Here is a 24,370-nt window from a genome sequence, read left to right as displayed (position 1 = left end):
GGAGGGCCATCCTGCTATTACCTAAATAACATTAAATGTTTGTGTTTGATGAGTAATGCCATTTAGGTGCAAAGTTATGTACCATTGTTGCTAATTTATTTCTTTACATACAGGAAACCTTAAAGTTACCCCCAATTATGGAAGAGTGCTCCAGACTCCCACAAAGAAAGAGGAGGCGCAAAGCTACAGATCCACCAAAGGAACTTTTGGTCATACCACTGCTTGTTCGCTTTGAGAATCAGAAAGTAACCCAAGGGGAAAAGACAAACACAGATGGGAACACAAAAGCTGTACCTGGGAACAATAATCAAGGTACAGTGCATTTAAGAGGAAGTTTACTATGTGTATTTGGAAAAATGCCCTTGAAAGTGGATGTAATTTTTTTTTTAATTAAGACTCATATCTGTTTCAGCAGAGGATGTCATTTCATCTGTGCCCAGTCTTGCCACAAAGAGTTAATCCAGCTTATCTTTTTTCAGTAAGGTAAAACAGACACACAGAGAAATAGGTGTCTGTTCTTCCCCCTTGCTGTGACTGACAGCTGATTTCCTTATCTCATGCAGGAGTGTGAGAGAGGCATTCTGTGTACTTCACATCCCCCTCCTTTCTTCTCCAGCTCTCCCAGGATTGGCTGCTCCACACCTCAGCATGATTGGACATGCTGAAGTCATGTGGTGACTTTCCTGGGTTTTGACTGGATGTTAGTGATCATGGGGCATAATTTATGAGACCAGCATAAGTTCACTGTAAGATATATTAATGCCTGGCCAAGGGGAGTGTAGAGGTGGGCGGGGAGTCTACTTACATCACGACTCCACCCACCGAGCTCCAGACAACAGACCCGCCCACAGAATCCGGATTATTGCAGGGCTCCAAACAGCTAAAGGGGAGATATTTGACAGGTAAGGACATGTATATCCTTATAGATCAGTACTGTGGCCCAGATTCACAAAGGAGATACGACAGAGTATCTCAGATACTCCGTCGTATCTCTCAGAGTATCTATGCGACTGATTCATAGAACCAGTTACGCATAGATATCCCTAAGAACCGACAGGTGTAATTGTTTTACACTGTCGGATCTTAGGATGCATTACCGCGGCCTCCGATGGGGGGAGTTTGCGTTGTAAACCAGCGTCGGGTGTGCAAATTAGGAGTTACGGCGATCAACGACGGTTTTTCGCGTTCGCTACGTCGCCGCTAGTCTAGTTTCCCGTCGCAAAGTTAGTCGTCGTTTAGGGTGCCTTAACTTTAGACAGCAAACGTATTGCTGTCTAAAGTATGGGCGTCGTTCCCGCGTCGAAATTAAAAATTTCACGTCGTTTGCGTAACACGTCCGGGAATACGGAAGTACGCTACGCACATCGCCGATCGCAAAAATGACGTCAGTTCGCGCAAAGCACGGTGGGAATTTCGAAACGGAGCATGCGCAGTAAGTCCAGCGCGGGAGCGCGCCTTATTTAAATTGTACCCGCCCATTCGATTTGGACCGCCTTGCGCCGGACGTATTTACGATACACCGCCGCAATTTTCCAGGTAAGTGCTTTGTGGATCGGGCACTAAAACTGAAAACTTGCGGCGGTGTAACGTAAACGGCTTACGTTACACAGGCGCAATTGTACCTGAATCTGGCCCTGTCGAAGTAATTTTAGAAATAATGAGAGTGGGTTTACATACACTTGAAGCTAAAATTAAAAAATTTCTAATATTTAATGTCACCATTTCATTGTTCATATTATGTGACTAATTGAGTCTGTGCAAATGTATAAAAACACATTACTACTCCAAAAAAAATGGCATTAACTATGTTTCAACCATGAGCACGCTTTATTCCAACAAATTATAAACCTAGTAAAATTGGGTTCTTGTCATAATGTCTACTCTGGTCATCAGAAGCCCTCAGCCCATAGTTGTGCGATTCTTAGTAACCAAACATCATAAATAAAAAGTGACACAAAAAGTAAATATACAGTAGTGGGCAATTAAATGACCATATAGGCAGCTGAGTTAATAATTATCTTCTAATATTTCTTAGCTGCTACTTATCGCCTTTCTTAGTAATTTTTCAAAAATTCAGTATTGTCTGTTTCAATAAATCTTTATCTAAAGAATAAAAATAAAACAATGCACAGAAACATAGATGAACTTCTTACATATAGGAGTATACATCTTAGCATAAGATACATAATTAAAATCCAAATGCAAGTGTCAAGGTGCTAAGCGATGTGTGAGTGGGAATTTCCCTATCACATTAGAAAGCTCTTGTTAGGGAATCACCCCAGTCTTGCCTCTAGGCAATTAAGTATCCCACAGAGATAAAAAAAAAAACTGTTAAAAGTAAAGAGCTGAGGAAAAAGGATGTACAGAAAGCAGACTACAGGAATTACGGAGGAGGGGAGGTAGGGAAGTATAGCAATCAGGGAAGGAAGTTGAAGTTGGGCTATCTCGACCGTCTCCGCACAATCTAATGCATCACCCCATGGTACCATAAAGAGTTAAATTGCCCATAAAGAGCAATTTACCTTCCTGAGAAATAATGAGAGATCCAAAGATTCCAGATCTTTTAAAAAATATTTACCAAATTAGATATTTTGTGGTTTCTTTTAAGATCTATGAGACCTTTGTCATTAAGAAATATAGTTCTACAATATATAGTTCTACAAACATGTGTCTAGGGTAAGAGTAACCTAGATTGTAAAAATGCACGTGGAGTGTTTAGGGCAGGGGTCTCAAACTATTGTCCCTCCAGCTGTTGCGGAACTACAAGTCTCATCATGCCTCTGCCTGTGGGTGTCATGCTTGTAACTGTCAGCCTTGCAATGCCTCATGGGACTTGTAGTTTTGCAACAGCTGGAGAGCCGTCAGTTTGAGACCCCTGGTTTAGGGAATGGTCTTTGCTAAGGCCAACTAGGCTAGTGCTAAACCCCACACAAACAAACAGAAATTCTCAGCGCTGCCCTAGCTTGTCTGATAAAAGGTCCAAAAATGAAAATGAAATGTCCAGAATTGTGGAAATAAAAAGCGTTAAGCACCTACAGTATATGCACCTATATATGAAACAGCATCTCCTATATACTCCGTCTGGATGGGTGAGTGACAAAAAATCTATGAGAAATGTCTGCAGTATTCATTGGAAACAGACAGACTGCTCTGGGGTCAGGGAACCTTCACTGAAACAGAAGAGGGGGAGGGGAGAGAGGCGCCAGGCGACCAATAGTGAAAAACAGTTTATTGAGTAAATATAAAACACAGTAACAGGTTCAACTCACAGGGTAATAAAGAGAGGCTGTTTGTGCTCAGGTGGGCTGTGTGAAGGATCCTGCTGGAGATAGTGGGATCGTCCTGGAACCACGAGCTGCAGGGAGCTGAATGACAGCTGTCAGACCTAGAGTAGAACTGACCAATCAAAATGCATTCCGGGGGCAAGTCAGGAGGCCGAAAGGAGGCGTGACTTGCCTCTGAAATGCGTTTTACACTATTGGTCGCCTGCGCTTCTCTCCCCTCACCCTATACCCCACACATCCTTCCTAAATCAAAAGATATATTGATTTGTTGATGGTAAGCACTTCTCAGCAATATTTAATTTAACACAATATTTATGATTTTATGATTTTCTCCATTTCAAAATCCCTTAACCACTTGCTGACCGGTGCACGCCGATATACGTTGGCAGTATGGCAGCGGTGGGCAAATGGACGTACCTGTACGTCCCCTTTAAGAAGGCGGGTGCGTGTGCCCCGCCGCACTCTCCGTGACCGTGCCCGCGGAGCCCGCGGACTCAATGTCCGCTGCTGTCACGCGATCGTGTCACAGAGAGGCAGAACAGAGAGATGCCTGTGTAAACAAGACATTTCCCTGTTCTGCCTTGTAATAGGACACTGATCTACTGCTCCCTGTCATCAGGAGCAGTGATCAGTGTCATGTCACTGGTAGTCCAGCCCCCACACAGTTAGAATCACTCCCTAGGACACACTTAACAACTTCCTCGCCCCCTAGTGGTTAACCCCTTACCTGCCAGTGTCATTTACACAATAATCAGTGCATCTTTATAGCGCTGATCGCTGTATAAATGACAATGGTCCCAAGATAGCGTCAAAAGTGTCCGATGTGTCCGCCATAATGTCGAAGTCACGATAAAAATCGCAGATCACCGCCATTACTAGTAAAAAAATAAAATAAAAATCCCATAAAACTATCCCCTATTTTGTAGACGCTATAACTTTTGCGCCAACCAATCAATATACGCTTATTGATATTTTTTTTACTAAAAATATATAGAATACGTATCGGCCTAAACTGAGGAAAAAAATATTTTTTAATATATTTTTGGGGGATATTTATTATTGCAAAAAGTAAAAAATATTGCTTTTTTTCAAAATTGTCGCTCTTCTTTTGTTTATAGCGCAGAAAATAAAAATTGCAGAGGTGATCAAATACCTCCAAAAGAAAGCTCTATTTGTGGGGAAGAAAAGAACGTCAATTTTGTTTGGGTGCAACATCGCATTGTCAGTTAAAGCGAGGCAGTGCCAAATCGCAAAAAGTGCTCTGGCCAGGAAGGGGGGAAATCCTCTGGGGCTGAAGTGGTTAAACCTCCAGTTATAATCCCCATGCAGGCCATGCTGATTTCTCTCTTTTTTACAGGAAAAAGCTACTTGGTTTCTTTCCTCTTCTCCATTACCTAATCTTTCGACCCTATTACCTTCCATCTACTCAAACCACTTCCTGCCACTACTGCCCCTACACTGACCCATGTGTCCATTGATCTCTGTCACTTGTTATCTCCTGTATTTCATTTACATCCTCTTCAATTCAATCAGTCTTCTTCAGATCTAGCATCTACTTAACTATCCATTTGGATGGCATTTTCCTTTTATCTACTTGGAATGTCCTATACCCACTTCATTTATCATTTTTACTAATATTGATTCTGAAAGGGCATTTGTAAAGCTTTTTATTCTTCAAAAAAAGGGTTCTGACTAAATAAGCAATATTTTGACTTACAAGCTACAATGTTGGATATTGACCCATCCTAACCTGTGCCAGTAAGCATATTGTTAGGGGGTTTATTATATGCTGATCTTAAAAAAAAGAAAAAAAAAAAGATAATTGCAAGTGTACATTATTAAAGGAGTTGTAAAGAAAAAAAAAATCTTCACCTTAATGCAATCTATGCATTAAGGTGAAAAAACATCTGATGATGCCGGTGCACTGCCATGAAATGTGTTTTGCCATGAAATGTGATGGTCCGCCTCCATCACATCCCATTGGCTCACTCATGTCATGTGACATATACACACGTCATCAGTCTCAGCTAGGCTATTATAGGGAGAGGATCTCCTCTCCCTGTGATAGCTTGAGTTATATATGTGGATGAGGGCTGAAGTGTCGCCCCTTCACCTCTTCTGCGCCTGCTCCTTCCATAGAACTGAGAGTGATACCCGTGTAACCAAAAGATAATATAAAAGTCGTATTGGAGAGTATGGGGGATTTCCAGGGTGCAGAATCCAAGAATCAAAGCACGGAGATGGTATATAGTGTTAGGAAGGAGAAGGCAGTGTGATATGCACAGCTCTGTGAGGAGCAGCCTGTGTTGCAGTGAGTGCATTGCTCGTGTAACAATGTATAGAAACAATGATCTCTCACACACATCTAGAGGCTGCCTCTCCCCTCCTCCTGCTCTCAGGCTGTGTGACCAGCAGCACACACACACACACCATGGGCAGCCTGTATAATGGAGCAGCCTCCCATCTGCCTGCCCCCCTCTCCTCTCTCTTAGCCCTTTGATAAGCTGCACTACAGCTCCGTGCAGCTATTACAGGGGGAGGAGATCCTCTCCCTATGATAGCCAATAGCCTAGCTGAGACTGATGACGTGTCTATATGTCACATGACATGAGTGAGCCAATGGGATGTGATGGAGGCGGACCATCACATTTCATGGCAAATCGCATTTCATGGCAATGCACCGGCAGCCCCTGTTTTACTTACCTGACCCCTCGAAAGTCCCGCGCTCGGTCCCGAGATCCTCTTCGCCACTCAGCCTGGCCGTTAATTGGCTAGAGCGGATGGATTGAGAGCCTGAGTAAACTATTTTCTCTTCCTGTAAAGTTGCTTCAGTTAAGACAGAGATCCGACTTGGAGGCAACTTTAATTTAAATCAATGGGTACAAGTTGCCTACAAGTCGCCTTAAAGTAGTACAGGAACCTTTTCACATTAGTGTACATTAAGATGGCTCTCATTCGCTTCAATTGAATTTCTCACGTCGCGCGACTTGGGGCGACACAAGTCGGATCCCAAGTCGCGGTAGTGTGAACTGGCACTTTTTTTTTTTTTGTTTTCTTTTTTATCAGTTACTTTGTGGTTTCCAAGCCTAGGCCAAAATGATGTCATACATCAGGAGGGGAGGAGGGTTTACTCAGCCAAGCACACCCTCTTACCTGTATGTTTGAGTTAAAGGCAGATGAATTCCAGGAAATAAATGCTACATGAATCTTCTGCCCTTACTCAAGATGGCCACGACTGAAATGCTTGAAGGTGTTTTTTAGTAAAAAAAAGTGTGGAGACATGGATACATGCTTTAAAATATTAAAAATGAATCAAATGGCGGTTAAGTTTGTGGTGCTCAAATGCAGTGTGATTTCACCTGATAATCCTGTCAGTAACACCTTTCCTTTCCTATAGTGACAACTCTAACTTTCTATTCTTCCTTCATTCCTTCCTTCCTAGATATCTTGTCATTCACAGAAGATAGCTGGGGAAGCTGATAACATTGTTTAATTTATCAGTTTAGTGCACAGGCAGTTACAAAGATAATGAATTTCTCTTAGGAACAATAGGTATTTTTCTGTACTTACAGAAAATCTACTTAGCTTTAAAAAAGTCCTGTCTGGGATTTCCGTGTAAATCACTGCCAGCAGCTATAGCTGGCAGCAGTAATTATTGTTTTGTGATGGCTGGTAAACCTCCCACTGCAGACCCCCCTATGCCTCCCTATCCCATACAGAATCCTCCAGTATAGGCACACCCCCATACTCTCCAACCCATACAGAATCCTCAACACAGACAGGCCCCTATACCCCTCCACCCCATATAGAATCCTCAGTTGGCCCCATCCAATACAGAATTATCAGTACAGACACCCCCCCCCCCCCCCCCCCCATCCCACCATACAGAATCCTTAGCACAGACACACCCACTCATACCATAAAGAATTTTCAGTACATATCCCCTTCCCCCCTCCATACCTCCCACCCCCATATTGAATCCTCAGTACAGACACTTCCCCTCATCCCATACAGAATCCTCAGGACAGACATCCCCCATACCAAAAAAAATCATCAATACAAACACCCCCCATACCTCCCTCCCCTATCCCATACAGAAATTTCAGTACAGACACCTTTACCCCATTCCTTACAGAATCTTCAGTATAGACACCATCCTGTACCATAAGGAATCCTCAATCCAGACACTTCTCCCCATTCCATACAGAATCTTTAGCACAGAAACCCGTCCCAAACACCGATCTCCCCCTCCCAAATCTTATTTACCAGATGAGGTGGGAGCTCACAGTGAGTGGTGGGGCTGTGGCCTGCTGACACTTCTTTATTTGACACAGCACTGCAGTGGAAGAGATAAGAGCACAGGACAGTGCAACTCAAAATAGAAAGGCAAGGTGGCCGCAACACGCCCATTGCGGACTGCACCCCCCCAACCCCATTAGCATGCCACTGCTCCCTACACCCCCCCCACCTAGTGTGTCACTGAACTCCAGTACTCAGGGCCGCCATCAGGAATTATGGGGCCCCTTACACAGCTTCAGGCATGGGCCCCCTGGAGCAGAGAACCGGGGGGGGGGTGCTGCCGCCTGAAATTGAGAAGCGGGGGGGGGGGGCTGCCGCGAATTGAGAAGCGGGGGGGGGGCCCTTTACACAAAAAAGAAGAAATAAAGGAAAAAATATATAAAAAAGGGGGGGTAGCCATCCGGGGACCTCTGGGCCCTTTAATAAAAATAAGAAATATATATAAAAAATATATATATATATTTTTAAAAAGGGGGTTGCCATCTGGGGCACTGGGGACCTCTGGGCCCTTTAATAATATATATATATATATATATATATATATATATATATATATACATATAAAAAGAAATTACAAAAAAGGGGGGTTGCCATCCGGGACCTCTGGGCCCTTTAATAAAAATGAAAAAAAGAAACCTCTGGGCCCTTTAATAATAAAAAAAAATATATATATGTAAAAAAATAAACATTTATGAAAAAAAAGGGGGGTTGCCATCCAGGGCCCTGGGGACCTCAGGGCCCTTTAATAAAAAAATAAAATAAAAAATATATATAAACAAAAATAAAAAAATAAACATTTATAAAAAAAGGGGGGGTTTGCCACACATGGGGCCCTGGGGACCTCTGAGCCCTTTAATAATAATAAAAAAAAAATTATATATATATATATATATATATATATATATATATATATATATATATATATATATAGATAAAAATATATAAAGACAAAAAAAAATATATAAAAAAAAATATATATAAAAAATATATTTTTTTTTATAAAAAAAGGGGGGTTGCCATCCGGGGGCCCTTTATTAATAATAATAATAATAATAATAATATTATATATATATATATATACGGGGACCTCTAAAAAAAATTAAAAATGGCCCTTTATTAAAAAATAAAATAAAAATATATAAAAAAATGTTTTTTTTATAAAAAATAAATACAAAAAGGGGGGTTGCCATCCGGGGCCTCCGGGCCCCTGGGGACCTCCGGACCTCTAAAAAAAAAAAAATTGGCCCCAAAAAAAAAAAAAAAAAAAAAAAATATTTTTTTTTTTTTTTTTTTAAGGGGGTTGCCATCCGGGCCCCTGGGGACCTCCGGGCCCCTTACAGGTGTAATGCCTGTACCCCCCTGATGGCGGCCCTGCCAGTACTTACTGAGGTTCAGTGGCATATCTTTATTGTGTGCAGTGCACATGGGGCACAAGGAGCATGAGCACTCACTGCACACATTGGCAATATGCCAGTGTCCATTCATCCCAACTGTCCCGAACTGTCCCAGTATTTTATAAATTCCCAGTGTTCCACAGGTCCAAGACATGTCCTGCCACTGGTTGCTATGACTTTTTCCAACACTTATCAGAAGAAGGAATCTCCTTCCTAACAGTACTTTCATTTTTGCAGTAATGTTATTAGTCAGAGCTGGGAAGTATTGCGAGACAGTGAGCCTGTGTCTCTCAGGCGAGTGTAAGGGCCAAGCTACTATTGACACCAAGGCCGCATGGGAGGTATAAAAAATCCCACTGACACCAATGCAGGGTCGGGGGCATATTAAATCCCACTGTTACCAATACTAGGTAGGAAGTACTGTATATTAAATTCTCTATATTAAAGTGGAGGTTAAACTAATTTTTAACATTAGACTAAGCATACTAAGGACATTTACTTTCGGCAGGTCATTTTTTTTTCTCTGTACATACCTTTATATTCTGATTTGGTCCAGGGCTTCCGCGTTCTAAAGACTCCGGGACTGGGCGTTCCTATCCCTGCCTCAGGGTTCCGATGACTGCGGGACTGGGCGTTCCTATCCTTCTGTTCGATGATTGACGGCTTGTGAAACAGGTCCCCTGTCGCACAACGCGCATCACCAGATTTCTGGAAATAGCCGAGCTGCGAGTCGGCACTATACGGCGCCTGCGCAGTCAACTCTACACGGCGGGCGCAAGAGCCGTATAGTGCCGAATCACAGCTCGGCTATTTCCGGAAATCTGGTGACGCGTGTTGTGCGACAGGGGACCTGTTTCACAAGCCGTCAATCATCGAACCGAAGGATAGGAATGCCCAGTCCCGCAGTCATCAGAACCCGGAAGCCCTGGACAAAATCCGAATATAAAGGTATGTACGGAGAAAAAAAAATGACCTGCCGAAAATAAATGTCCTTAGTATGCTTAGTATGCTAGATTTAATGTTAACATTTTTTTTTGGGTGAACCCCCGCTTTAAGTCCTACTAAAACTAATGCTGGGTGGAAGATATTAAATCCAACTGATACCAATACTGGGTCAGGGGTATAATAAATGCAACTAACATCAATGCTGGGATGGGGTATATTACACACTCCTAAAACCTGCACTCTGTACATTACATACTTCTGACCCCTGCACTCAGTTTGTAGGCTCAAGTTTAGCAATTTAGCAACATCCCCAATTTGCTTCTCCATCTCATTCTTCTCCTCTGGGTCTTTATTCCTGAGGAAGGTAACCCAATTTATGATTTTGAATATATACCTGCTGCATTTATAAAATACAGTAAAACCTTGGATTGCGAGCATAATTTGTTCTGGAAAAATGCTTGTAATCCTAAGCACTTGTATATGAAAGTGAATTTCCCCAAAAAGAAATAATGGAAACTCAAATGATTCGTTCCACAACCATTTATTCATAAGTCCTTCAGTTTATAGTCCATATAAAAAGATTATAGCAATGTGATGAGTTGTGTAACCATAAAATGTCCATCCACAAATGGCAGCCTCCCCAAGGGGATTAGAAGCAAAATCCAGCAGGAGCTACAGAGTATAAAATAGAAGAGAGGCACCTCTAAGTGTAGCAATATGGTTACATTTAATAAAGGTACAACATTTAGCAACTCACATGGTCGATGATTAAAAGAGGCACATCTAAGTATGCAGGCATCCTGGGTAATGCAATACACATAGACCATCCTCCTCACCGCCGGCTCTCACCGCTGTCAGTCTGCATTCGTGACCAGGAAGACTACCCTACAATAGAGTGATCTGAAAGCGAGGCTTGAACCACTCGTGGAAGGGACGACATCAATGGCGGTGAGGAGAATGGTCTATGTCAGTGATGGGGAACCTTGGAACCACAGATGTTTTGGAACTACATTTCCCATGATGCTCACCTACACAGCAGAGTGCAAGAGCATCATGGGAAATGTAGTTCCAAAACATCTGGGGTGCCAAGGTTCGCCATCACTGGTCTATGTGGACAGCTTTACCCCGAATGCCTGCATACTTAGATGTGCCCCTTTTAATATGTGAGTTTCTAAATGTTGTACCTTCATTAAATGTAACCATATTTCTACACTTAGAGGCGCCTCTCCTCTATTTTATACTCAGTTGTGACATAACGCTAGTCTTTTATTAAGACATCGCTTGTATATCAAGTCAATATTTATAAAAAAATGTTGCTTGTCTTCCAAAACGCTCTCAAACCAAGTTACTCTCAAACCAAGGTTTTATTGTACACCTGGTAAGTTCACATTTAAAGATAGGGCCATGGTGTCTGGGAAGTAGTGCTATGGTCTGTTTTTGGGGATATGGTTCTTTTTTTAGTGGGGGGTACTGTGCTTGTTAAATATTTGCTATAATAATACTTTTTAAAAAAACATTTTTACAAATTCCACTAGATGTCTAGTTCTGGATTCTGATCAAAAAGATGATCAAAACATAATCATTCCAATGCGTAAAGTCATTCAAATTATTTCACAGCAGACTGTAAATACTGTCAAACCTCAAACATTTTTGTGGCCAGAATAACGTTTAGTGATGAGACGCTCTGTCAGCCCTCAAAGCTTTGTGTTCTAGTTTTTGCATCCCAAGAAAACATTAATTTCTGTTGATTATTAGCCAAGCAAATAACCATTAGTAGCTGGTGAACTTGAATGCTTTTTTATTTCTCACAAAACATAAATGAAACTGTGCAGGGCCTTTTCTAAACATGGCAGTGCTCCACTGGAATAGCTTTATATTAATGCTTTGAATTCATAACAAAAAAACTTCTAAAGATGGCACAATTATAATCCTTAACTGATGTGTGGTGGATTATGGTCTGAAAACGTTTAAAGTGCCCTAAGTAAACATATATTCAAAGTATTCCTGTTGGTTTTGATCCAGGGTGGGCAAACATCTCTTTTTGTGTTATTGTTCTTCTAATACCTCTCATCCTTCTTTTTCTTTTAGATCATTTGTTTAAGGCACAGGTGTGACACAAGTGTTATTAAACGTTTATTTGCAGTCATCTCTGGGTTCTCAGTATATATAGCACTATATTGTACAGGTAGTAAACTACAGGGCAGTTAATCACTGATATCCAAGTAATGAATTAAAAACTTAGATCTATAGTTGGGTCCTACTTGATGGATCCTAGGGTTCTGGATGGTAGCTCTCTTATTTCTTCCTTTTCCTCCTTTACTTTTCTCCTTTTTCTCTCTAATTCTCTTTCAAGAGTTCTCAAACACGGGCCCCTTTGTTTAGGTACCAGTCCTAGTAGTTAGATGGGCTTACGATTTTGTGCCCGGGGACCCTTGTCCTGGGGGACTTGAAGTTCCTGGGAATCGTACTGATAGTTTTGATACTTATAATGGGTTGCACTTTGTGTTGTACCCTGGGGATTTTTTCAGAGATTGTTTCTATTTTTGTAGATCACTGCATTACTTGTATGATTGATGCATAGGCCTTAGTTTGCGTTTGCTAACGCTTGCTGATGTGTTGAGATGCTTTTGTACAGTTGTATAAATCTTTTCAATAAACATAATTGAAACAAAAACTTAGATCTATGCAATAATTTATGTATTTACTATAAAGCAGTTGTAGAATAATACCTAGGGCAACAGGATTGTTGGACGAATCAAACCTTTAGATATATTCATCTTTGTAACTTCCTTATTTTGTTTGCATCCTTTTTCCATCTCTTGATATTTGTGGCTAAATTTAGTAAGGAAACTGCAGGGGAGAAATGGGTGCATAGGATGATGAAATATTTTGTTTCGGAATTTCGGTTTCGTCAACAAAATACATTTATTTCAGGGCTGTTACTGATCAAAATGTTTCTGTTTGATTAATTGTTTTTTTTTTATCGATTAATCAACTAATTTTGATTAATTATAACGCACATACAGATCCAACTACTTTTAGCTGATCTCCTTGCAGGCTGACTCCCAGTGCAGCTACCAACCACTGGAAAAATGGATATCAGGATACAAAACACACACAAAGGCAGCGCACTGGAGATAAAATCGATGTAGCTACATAAACTGTAAAAATGGTGCGAGTAATACCAAACAGTACCAAAAGCAGTCATAAAAACATGTAGCTAAGTATGATACTGGTATAAAAATGTGTACAATGACACCACTGCTGAATCCAGATGAGGAGAGGTTAACATCAGTCCGTCGGCATGTAGATGTCCCATGAAGGGAACTATCACAACTCCCAGTGGATGGCTGTAGAATCCCAGGTTGATAGAGGGAAGTGTAACAGCCCTTGCGTGTGGCAGATAGTAAGGTCCCGCCGGCATGCAGATATGAAAGCACAGCAAAGGAGCCCTTCAGATGGACACAGCAAGCCCCGCCGGTGTCCGTGATGTTACCGGATCCCCGACTGAACTCCCTGAAGGCCCAGAAGCGGGCGGAGAGGTGAGTACCAATCAAAAGAATTTTAATCTATCAAAAAGATTTTGATCGATCAAAAAAATTAAAGATTAATCGATTAATTAAAAGTTAATTTGCACAGCCCTAATTTATTTATTTACTCCCGAAATTCGTTTCTATTTATTTTGTTTCGTTAAAAAATGCATTCGTCCGAAGATCCAAATTAATTAAGGTCGAATCTGTCATTGAAGGCTTATGGTGTCTGTTAAATGTTCTAAGAAGATTAGACGGAGCAGCTAAACTGTACGACGCCGCAATCCTACATTTCCGGTCGAATATTCTGCCTACAAGCTATAGAAGAATTCTAATATTGCATGACACTAGTAATAATTATATTTATAAATTATTACTACTAATCAACCAACATTCAAATTCTTCTATAGGTTATGGGCCGAGCATTTGAAATGTATGATTGCGGCGTCGTACAGGTTAGTTGCTTCGTTGAATCTTCTTAGAACTTTTAACAGACACCATAAGCCTTCAATGACAGATTCAACGTTTGTAGTTTTTCACTGCTTCGTCAAATCTTTGTCGTTCATGTCGTATAGTCTACCCCAACACTGTCTCTATAATGTCAAAACTTTTCTCTCTATGTTGAATCTTTCCTCTCTATGTAGAATAATCTTGGACTAATAGAGTTAAGGTTAGGCACATTCGACCACAGGTTCGATAGACACAGATTGCTATTGTCAGCGTCATGTCGAATCTCCTATCTATATCGAACTGTTGTAGCAACAAAAACAAAAATAAAGCATTTTTTCATGTCGGAACTTTCAGATTTCGGATTCTGCGTGTTCGTTTTCTTTTGTTAAAACCATGACGAAAATACCCGAAATTCGGACGAAAATACATTCGGACGAAAACGAATGCACATGTCTAGTTGGCATACAGAATTAAGAGTACATGGGAAACACACCTAGGTGCAATAGATGACACCGATTGGGAGGAAATTTTAGACAACTACAAACTGGTTTCTCCTAAAATCTCTGATGGGTTAACACAACTATACTGCATGTCTTGCATAGAGTGTATCTAACCTAGGTACTGCTGCTCCCGCAGCTCACTGTGCCAACTTTGCTCTACCACGCCAGGTAACTTCTATCATTTAATATGGGCATGTCCAGTAATACAAACATTTTGGGTCCAAGTAGTACAATTTTTCCATGTTCACATGGATTTTACGTTATCTCTGGACTCTTAACAATGCCAGCTTGGTCTCCTCCTGGACCCAGACACTGATACATTTCTGACTACATTCTCACTTGAGACAATCTTTAGTGCAAGGATAGTGAAAACGAGATGCAGACACTCCCCCCTACCTTCCAGTTGTGGTTGGGGGATGTGAATGCTACCCTCTTATATAAGAAATACATTTATGTACATAGAGGTTGTCCCTCCAAATACAATAAAATCTGGGAACAATGGCTCCCACAACCCAGCACTGATTGACAGCTAGTTTGTATATGATGTAAACCTCCATTCCGGGGCTTTCTCTACAATACCCTTTTTAGTATCCAGCTCCATTCATAACTAAGAGCGACTACTGGCTCTCTGGGGAAGCGCTATATTCTCACCAGGGTCTTATTATTGCTTATATTGCAAAGATGTGCAATGTCAGGGACCATTTGTAATGGACTTTACAAAGGGCATCATCATTACGTGTGCCTAGACTAGTGTGATGTCTAAATAATGTCCTGGGAATTAAGCAGTTGTTTATGTCAAATATCATACATGCCACTAAAATAAAATGTATACCTTGTGGAATGTTACTTACCAGTTGTCTCCTCGATTACAGATTATATGAGCAATAAACTACAGAGCCAAGAGGTGTATAAAGAGGAGCCAACAGATTCCACACTAGTGAAGGAGATTCCAACTGCAGTAGTAGAGAGAAAACTCAAAACATTACAGATGGATATTGATTGGAATATCAATCCAAACCCAGGTACGTTCTATAGGCAGGTTCCCTTTCTAAAGGCAAGGATTAAAGGAAGAATGTTTCAACACAGATGAGCACTATCAGTGGTAATTTTTTATTTTATTTGCGCTGAAAGTTACATTTCCAGGACAAGCTTTCGGGGTCTACCCCCTTCCTCTAAGGTCCAAGCAGTACTCACCTTAAAGTGGTTCTAAAGGCAGAAGGTTTTTATCTTAATGCATTCTAAAAAACCTGTGCCCCCTAATAGCGATGTTGCACGAGAGCCTTGGCTGTCTGGGACTCTATCTCCTGATTGGCTGAGACAATCAAAATCAGTGAGCTAATGAGGAGAAAGAGGGGGCGGGCTGAGCCACAGCTCCATGTCTGAATGGACACACAGAGCAGCGGCTCCGCTCAGCTGTACCCATAGCAAGCTAAGGATGCAAAACTACTGCACAGAGCAGGTAAGTATAACATGTTATTTTTAAACAAAAAAAACAAGACTTTATTATGAATATAAACCCCTTAGCGCCTACTGTACGCACATATCCAGCTTCAGATTGAAGGGGTTAAATTGGAGTAATGCCTGCAGCTGCAGGCTTCACCCCAGTACTGATTTTTAGAGCGGGCGGTTGGCTTTTTAGGGCTAACAACCAATGTGGCTAAAAGCCGCTCTACGGTTATCCTAAAAGAGGAGAAGGCAGTGGCCCAGATTCAGGTACGACTTGCGCGGGAGCAAGTGTGATTTGCGCCGCGCAAGTACGGATTTGCTCCCAGGCAAATTTGCGGGTGACCCAGAAAGCAAGCTAAGCCTGAAATGTGCCATTTTTGCACGGAGGCAGTTTCTCTGCCCCGGCGCAATTAAGGGGCAATTTTGCTCAGGGAGCAACTTGCGCTCTCATGGTTTTCCCTCAGCAAATATGCAAATGAGGAACTGCCACTGATTCATAAACTTGCGCGTGTGAGGAGCATTTTGCTCCCAAAGCGTGCAAGCTGTTTAGCCGGGGCAAATTTGCACTTTATAAAAGCAGGGGCAAGTTAGCAACAGATGGCCACAGGTCAGCTGGAGAGAAACTACAGCACTCCTCACCGTGTGTAGGGACTACAAACAAAAACAAAAACAAAAAAACTTTTAAGCATAAACTAAATATAGAAAAGCTCCTAATCTGAGCAAAAAAAAAATATCCCCAAAAAAAAAAAATATAAGCATAATCAAAATAAATAGAAAAGGCTCATTATATGAGCAGCAAGGGATAGGTAAAAAATACAAAAATAAAAGGAAAATCATTTTTTTTTTTTTTGGACATCCTTGTGCCAAGGGTGCCCCGGCTCTGGCTCCTCAGTCTGCGTGGTTAAGCCTGTGGTGGGGATGGAGCCTGGGCTGAGGATGGAGCCTGTGGTGGGGATCGAGCATGGGGTGGGGATGGAGGGGGGAGGAGCATCAACCCCTACTTCCTCACTCCTGGCAGGTGGTGCCTGCATGCCCTCCATGGCGTTGGCCAGGCGGGTGAGCACGCTGTTGGTTTGGGCCAACATCCGCAGCTGCCGGGTGGTATTGGTCCTCTGCTGCTGCCGGGTTAATCTCCCCTCCTCCCGCACAGCAGCAGTGTTGGCCTCCACCGCACCTGCCAACCTGCTCACCTTCGCTGTTAGCAAAGCGATGGCGCCCTGCTGCTCGACCATGCAGGTGACCATGGCTCCACAGTTGGCACTGACTTCCTCCAAGCTCTCAGTATCTCGTATCCCCCGGTCAGCATGCAGGGTGAGGGCCTGCTGCAGAGAGGAGGAGGTGGATGCCAGGCTGTCCGCCACCCGCCTCAAGTCTCCCACCATGTCCCCTATATGGCGGGTCTGCCGGGCCTGCTCCTCCTGCAGACCTTCACAGAGGCTGGAGGCTACACCCCTCGTTTTACATAGAGCCCTTCTTGGAGGAGAGGCTGGGGCACGAACTGAGGGAGAAGAAGGGGAGTGGGCCACACTGGAGGGAGGGACACTGGAGGGGGGGACACTGGAGAGGGGGACACTGGAGGGGCTTGCCCTGGAGGGGGATGACGTGATGGTCGGGGGGGTGGTGGGGAGGTCAGGGATGGTGGGATCCTCCTGGAGGTACACAGATTCATCCAGGTTGAGGATAATGGACTCCTCCACCACTTCCTCCTCCCTAGATGGACTATGGGCGATATCCTCCTCCACCAACATGCCCAGGATCTGCAGAGGGCCTGACTGGACCCCATGATGTTCTGGGGATGGCGTGGGTCGCCCTACAGCCGACGATGGCCCAGCCTCATCATCAACATCTGTGGATGACACAAAAAAATATGTTGCTGGAACAACACACTTATCACATGTTCCCTTCTACCCCCTCCCATGATACACAGCAGATATGAGAAACAAAAACTTGTTACATGTTCACTTCTACCCCCTCATATGTTCCCTTCTACCCCCTCCCATGATACACAGCAGATATGAGAAACAAAAACTTGTTACATGTTCCCTTCTACCCCCTCATATGTTCCCTTCTACCCCCTCCCATGATACACAGCAGATATGAGAAACAAAAACTTGTTACATGTTCCCTTCTACCCCCTCATATGTTCCCTTCTACCCCCTCCCATGATACACAGCAAATATGAGAAATAAAAACTTTTTACATCTTCCCTTCTACCCCCTCATATGTTCCCTTCTACCCCCTCCCATGATACACAGCAAATATGAGAAAAAAAACTTACCAGTCCCCAAGTCCCCAACAGTGGAGTCATAGCCTGGGACTCCCTCCACCTGCTCCAGCGCTAGACTCTGAGAGATCACCTCCTCCTCCGGATTGAGTCGCACAGAACAGGCTGGTCCTCCTCCGGTGCCCCTGCTATGCTTTCTGATTAGGACAATTTTGTCCCTGACTCGACGACGCATGTCAGTAAATTTTTTTTGGATGTCCTCCCAGGACCTCTCCTCAATGCCCAGGGCATTTATGTCCAATGTAATAGCCTCATATATTGCCCTCCTTTGGGCTACGGTGGTATTCTTCCGCTCTGAACCAAAAAGAACGGCAGTATGGCGCGTCAGTGCCGCAAGCAGTATATCCATCTCAGCGGAGACAAAATTTGCTTTTCTTTTTTTTTTCCTTATCAGGAGGTGCCATCTCAGAAAAAAGGGCAAAATTACCTTGCTCAGGGGGGGTGGAAAAAGCAGGATGTAATTTTGCACAGGACCTGCGCAGGTCTGCCCCTATTTATTTGCTCAGTGCAAGCAGGTGGGCAAAATTTGCCCTGAAAATAGGCGCAAACCACTGCTGAGTGGAAAAAAGATCATTTGCATAGGGCACACCCACTTTCACTTGCGCTGCCTTAGGCCCTGATTTTTGCCTTACAAAGGAGCAAGTTAGCAGACAAAAGGAATCCTGAATCAGGTGGCAATCTTTCCAATTTGCCCCAGCGCAGAGCAAATCAGCTGCTCTTCACATGTGCAACTAAAGGGCAAATCTACCTGAATCTGGGCCAGTGATTATTGCTAGCGGCTATAACAGCCTGCCTTACTGAAAATGTTCTTAGCCTAAAAGGGTTGTCCCCCTACCAGCTCTACAGTTTGACAAAGGTCTGTGAATCACAAATGCGGTTGAACGGATTTACAAATCCTTCGGCAGGTAAAACAGTTCAGATCTATTTATTTCAGTTGTGTAGTTGGCTGTTTGCCTGGAGTTCTGCTTAAATGCTTAAAGCGGATGTGCCACGGGAAAAATATATTAAAAGCCAGCAGCTACAAATACTGCAGCTGCTGACTTTTAATATAAGGACACTTACCTGTCCTGGAGTCCAGCGGTGATCGCAGCAGATGACGAGCCGATCGCTCGTCACCCTGCTGCTCCCCCCTCCATCCTCGGTGAGGGAACCAGGAAGTGAAGCGCTCCGGCTTCACTGCCCGGTTCCCTACGGCGCATGCGCGAGTCGCGCTGCGCCCGCCGATTGGCTCCCGCTGTGTGCTGGGAGCCGAGTGTTCCCAGCATACAACGGGGGGACGGACGGGAAGGAAGGAAAAAACCCGTCCTTTGCCCGTATCGTAGGGCCGGAAGTGGGTGCAGACACCTGTCTGTAGACAGGTATCTGCACCCCCCTCCCCCCTGAAAGGTGTCAAATGTGACACCGGAGGGGGGGAGGGTTCCGATCAGCGGGACTCCACTTTAGAGTGGAGATCCGCTTTAAGCCTTTATCCAATGGTTAAAAGTAACACGAATACGCATTATCAATTCCCTTTAAATTACCTTTTAGACTTTGCGAGCAATGTCTGGTAAGAGAACTCAGATCATTACTGTACTTATCTAATTATCTCCTTCATACTTAGGTGAGAAAACCTTAGGCAATGTACTGTAATTTCACTGCAGTCAGAAAAAGCTATGCTTGTTAAAACTACCTGAAATATTCATTTAGTTGGTGATGCTGTCAGAGACCTCTAAATAATTGGCAACTGTCTTCTTTTCTTCTATGATACATCCTTTTCTGACAGGAATAGTCACAGAAATGTTTTAAAAGTTTTTTTTTTTTTTTTTTTTTTTTTTTCAAATGTTTTTTTATTGTATTTTTCAAAGATACACAATAAAGCACAAATAAGAGTCATAACAATACAACAGTTTCTTAGTCATACTATGTGTTCAACAGTGTGCCTGGGTAGGCTTCAAATTATCATTTTACTAAACAGTAACCATATAGGGCCTTAGTCCAGTTGGATAGTGGTCAGATGCTTAAACAAGTAACTAGCAATCCCTGTTTACCCCAACGGGATCATGCTGTAAACAAGGGATTAAAAGTTTTTTAAATGTTATACTTTGCATGGTTTTTAACATGTTAAAAGCCCAGTTTGGCCATAAATGGTTCCATCCCATCACAGATCCAATGGCCAATAAAACTCTTGGGTGAATATCGGGATCTTTAGGGCAACACTGCAGAAGGATAATACTGTTGGAAGCCCTTGATAAACTGTATGTCCAGCCAAAATGTTTTTTTGGGCTGAAGTCGGGTTTTGCTGCTACCCATCCAGGGCTCTGTTAGGCTGCATTCACACCTGAGCGTTTTGTCGCCTGAAGCATGAAGCTCCAAAACGCTAGAGGGGAAAAAATACATTATTCTCTATGGAGATGGTTCACATCTCTACTCCAAAACGCCTGAAGCCGAACGCCTGAAGCTCAAACAAGTTCCGGACCCTTTTTTGTCACATTTGGGCGGATTTGGGCATTTTAGAACATTTGTATTCCCATAGAAAGTAATGGAAACGCTCGATTCAAGCGTCTAGCGCGACAACGAGCGTTTCTACAGGCGTTTTGTCGCTTTAATTTGTTCTGTGAAATAGAATATTTCACCCAGGAAGAAGATAAACAAATCTACAAACATAGCAACAAGTGATAAAAGAGATGGTCATTTTTCCTATTGGCTAAAATAAAAAACTTTGAAGTTCAAAAACGTCGGACAACGCTGTATGCAAACGCGCGAATATGTGTGAATACGCGCGACAAAACGTGCGACAAAACTACCAAAAAACACAACGCTCAGGTGTGAATGCAGCCTTAAAGAGACTTTCCCTTACTTCCTGCCCTGCTGACAATGGTTTCACCAGAAAGGAAGTGAAGTAAAATCTTCAGCAGCAACACAAGTAATATTTTTTATCGCTGTCTGAGTCTCTGTTGCAAATTGTTTGTTACTTCCTGCCTGGTGAGACTGTTGTCACCATTAGGCCCGTAATAAGTCACTGATGTTTGCTCAGGAACTTGTTGACAGACAGTCCGTGATTAAAAAAACTGTGAGTAATGTTGAGTATAGACGTGTAAAGGTAAGTAAGCATATAGACAAGTAGAATTCTTCTTCATTGCCAGTGTTGTAAAATACTCGCATAAACATGCTTATAGACAAGTAAACATGCGTATGCAAGTAAATTACTGCACTCTAATGTAACATTTTCTATTTTTGTTTTACTGCTCTGTACGCAACACTGTATTACTGATCTTTCCTCAGCTGTGTGCATGGTTTCATAAACAACAATGTATCTCATTTCAAGTACTCCCATGTGCAAAAGAAGTCCAAAGAGCGGTTCTAATCCTTTCACTCTATCCAATCCTGAAACTTTTTGGCTTTGAGGTTTAATTAGATCTTCCAACTTTAAGGTCAGTTTGACCTAGCTGAATCTTTCCTCTTTTCATTGAGAATAATAAAGTCTCATACACACTACTAGTTGTTTTTTTTTCGTTCACTGTACTAACAATCCAATGTTAGTACAGCAATCTCCCCTACTAAGCTATTGTGTTCTTACAGGGGAACAGCCCGCCTGCCAGAACTCTCCGGTCAGCGATCTCAGCTAAGAGCGCTGATCAAGAGTCAAATCTTTTTCGATCATGAGTCTTCAACAGAGGCCGACTGAACACACCTGTCGGAACGGCTGCCATACACACAGGTCAGTCGGAGCGATTTTCTTCCTAAAGCTTGTAGCTCTAAAACGCTCAACAAGACAAATTCCATTAATTTCAATGGCCCCTGTTCACATCTGAGCGTTCTGTTGCCTGAAGCAAAACACCTGTTGTTTTAAAAAGTGCATGAGTGTCTTTTTGGCAGATTGGGCCCCATAGACTTCGATAAAAATGCCTGAAAATGTGCGTATATGCTTATTGTATTCTGGCATCTGGTACCAGTGGTTGTCAGAATATCCAAACAGCAGCTGCATCTGGTTGGCCAACAACTTTCCATCCAGCTGCTTTGATTTTTGAATCAAAAGATGTTAGGTGAAAAGGAGTACTCAGGGCCACCCGCTAACTAAATTTTGTCTGCTTCATCAGGAACCCGCCAAAATTTTAGGAGTATACTGGAAGAAACACCAGCCTAGCGCATTTTCCCAATAACCTTTTATTGAACCTGCCGATGTCGCCCGGCATTCGACCCGTGTCTATGGGGCTTTAGTCTGGGGAGTGTGTCACTAGAATAAAGCCGGCCATACATGAATCGACATTTGGTCGGTTCCGCAGGGAGCAGCCAAATTTCAATCCTTGTCATTCTACTGTTCGACTTTGGTACAACCAGCCTGTCGTTTTTTTTCCAGATTGATCAGTGCTATAGCCAGCAGCACTGATTATCATTTTCTGATGGTGGGGAAGGTTCCTCACTGTGACAGCAGGAGTGTTTCCCCCATCCACCTTGAATGTGTGGATGGGGGAAAAGGATCGCTGGTTAAACAAAAAAATTGTTACTGTTTTAGATGCCTAAGCCAACTTTTCCCACTGATATTATTCTTATTTGGCACGTCTGAATATCTAACAACTTGGTCACAGGTTTCTTGGACCCTAAGCAGAAATTCCTCAACCCCAGGACTCCACTTCCAAGGTGGGCAGGGAATGAGATTGACCCACCAGCATTCCCAATATGTGTTAGTAAAGCTAGCAATACATAGCTCAAATTATGGCCCGATAATTACTAAACTGGCTGAATTTCAAGCCATGGTTTGCCCTGTTGGCACCACCCCGCTCAACAAAAGTCGATTTGAAAATGTACTGAACCAACTTTTATAAATTCAATAAAAATAATAAAAAAATAATCCAGGTGGCTATCAGATGCAGTCACTTTTGGGGTATTTAACCAGCTGTCAGTGCTTCGGCTGTCAGAGTACAATAGCCACAAAAGGAGTTTCCTGCATTCATGCTGTTTAAGAAGCTGAATTTGAGAAATCTACTTGTGCATGGCTAGCCTAAAGTTTGGTAGAGACAGATCAAAATTCAGCTGGTTCAGTAGGGATAGGCCTAATTTCATTCTGTGTGTGTGTGTGGCCCTTCCTGTTCTGGTGAATGGCCATTCTGAAAAATGGGCTCTAGCCAAAGAACTAATATTGTGACTCTATCGGTCAATAATGACTCATTCCTCTGTGTAGCACAGGCTTTTGAGATGGTAATTGAGTCTGCTCCAAGACCTTTCATTAAGTATGCTAATACTGTTTTATGTGTGGAATGTGACTTCTCAGCTGTGGTAATTAGGTCATGTTAGATCGGTGCCCAAAACGTCTAACATAGAAATGTGTATTTTGCAGGTGAATCACTTATTGTCGGAGACGGAATGTCTGGGGAATAATTAGCTCAACGGGATGTCATTGTCTAAGAGAGTGTGTATTGAAGTGATGTGTGGGTGGAGAGTTCTTTGTTCCTTTGATTACTGTAATATGTTGTACTGCATATAAGACTGAGAGAACGGAGCTTGTCTCGTTATTTCTGGGGAAATGGGATGTCTGATGTCTGCTAGATTGTGGAGTGTCAGATAAGCTGTCGTGACTGATGGAAGGGAAATTGTAAACGGTGGTGACCATTACAATGACCTTTCAAATCAAATCAATTTTTGTGAGTTTTTTTTTTTTTTACAAAAAGTACTTTGCAGTACTCCCAACAAAATATATTCATTGTATTAACTTCTGACACAACTTTACATAGTACATAGATCCAGACCATCACTCCTTACAAAGTCATCAGTCATACAGTCATATAAACACTCTAGGGACAATTTGTGGAAGCTAAGTGCCCTACCAGTACCACTGGGGAAAAAAAACAGAACGTCCTGAGAAAACCCATAGAAACACAGGAAAAATATACATTGCACTATTTCAAACACAAAACAGAACAACTATCCCAGACATTATGTTTTCCCACAGTAATTAATCATATTCTGTTTTGCTGTATGGAGAAAATGAAAAAAGGGATTTGATTGGTTTCTGAGGAGCGACACAAACTGCCAGCTGCCTTTGATAATTCTGCCTTCAGACATTTTTAGAATAATCATTAATGGATATATATATTGTAACCTGGGGGATAGGTAGCAGGTACAAAAGCTCCCTGGGATGAGCAGGCACAGATACCAAGTCCATAAGATAAGTGACAAACAGTGGGGTGTTTATTGGTGCTATATACAAAGTCTTATTTACAGGTGCTGTACAGGGTGCAGAAAACAAACAGAACAAAAAAAA

At 42.5% G+C, this 24,370-nt stretch overlaps 1 protein-coding gene across 2 annotated transcripts in view; it reads left to right on the top strand.

The window, feature by feature from the left end:
* Positions 1-24,370, top strand: part of KIAA2012 (KIAA2012 ortholog) — a 239,891-nt gene that overhangs the window by 88,526 nt on the left and 126,995 nt on the right. For both annotated transcript variants that reach the window (XM_040357236.1, XM_040357234.1), the window contains exons 8-9: positions 114-312; positions 15,275-15,424. In XM_040357236.1, coding sequence (XP_040213170.1) covers positions 114-312; positions 15,275-15,424 — 349 coding nt within the window. The remainder of the gene's footprint in view (positions 1-113; positions 313-15,274; positions 15,425-24,370) is intronic.

The sequence above is a fragment of the Rana temporaria genome, chromosome 6 (assembly GCF_905171775.1).
Source record: "Rana temporaria chromosome 6, aRanTem1.1, whole genome shotgun sequence".
Lineage (NCBI taxonomy): Eukaryota > Metazoa > Chordata > Amphibia > Anura > Ranidae > Rana > Rana temporaria.
The sequence above is the reverse complement of the archived record's forward strand: the minus strand, read 5'-3'. Positions and strand labels throughout refer to the sequence as shown.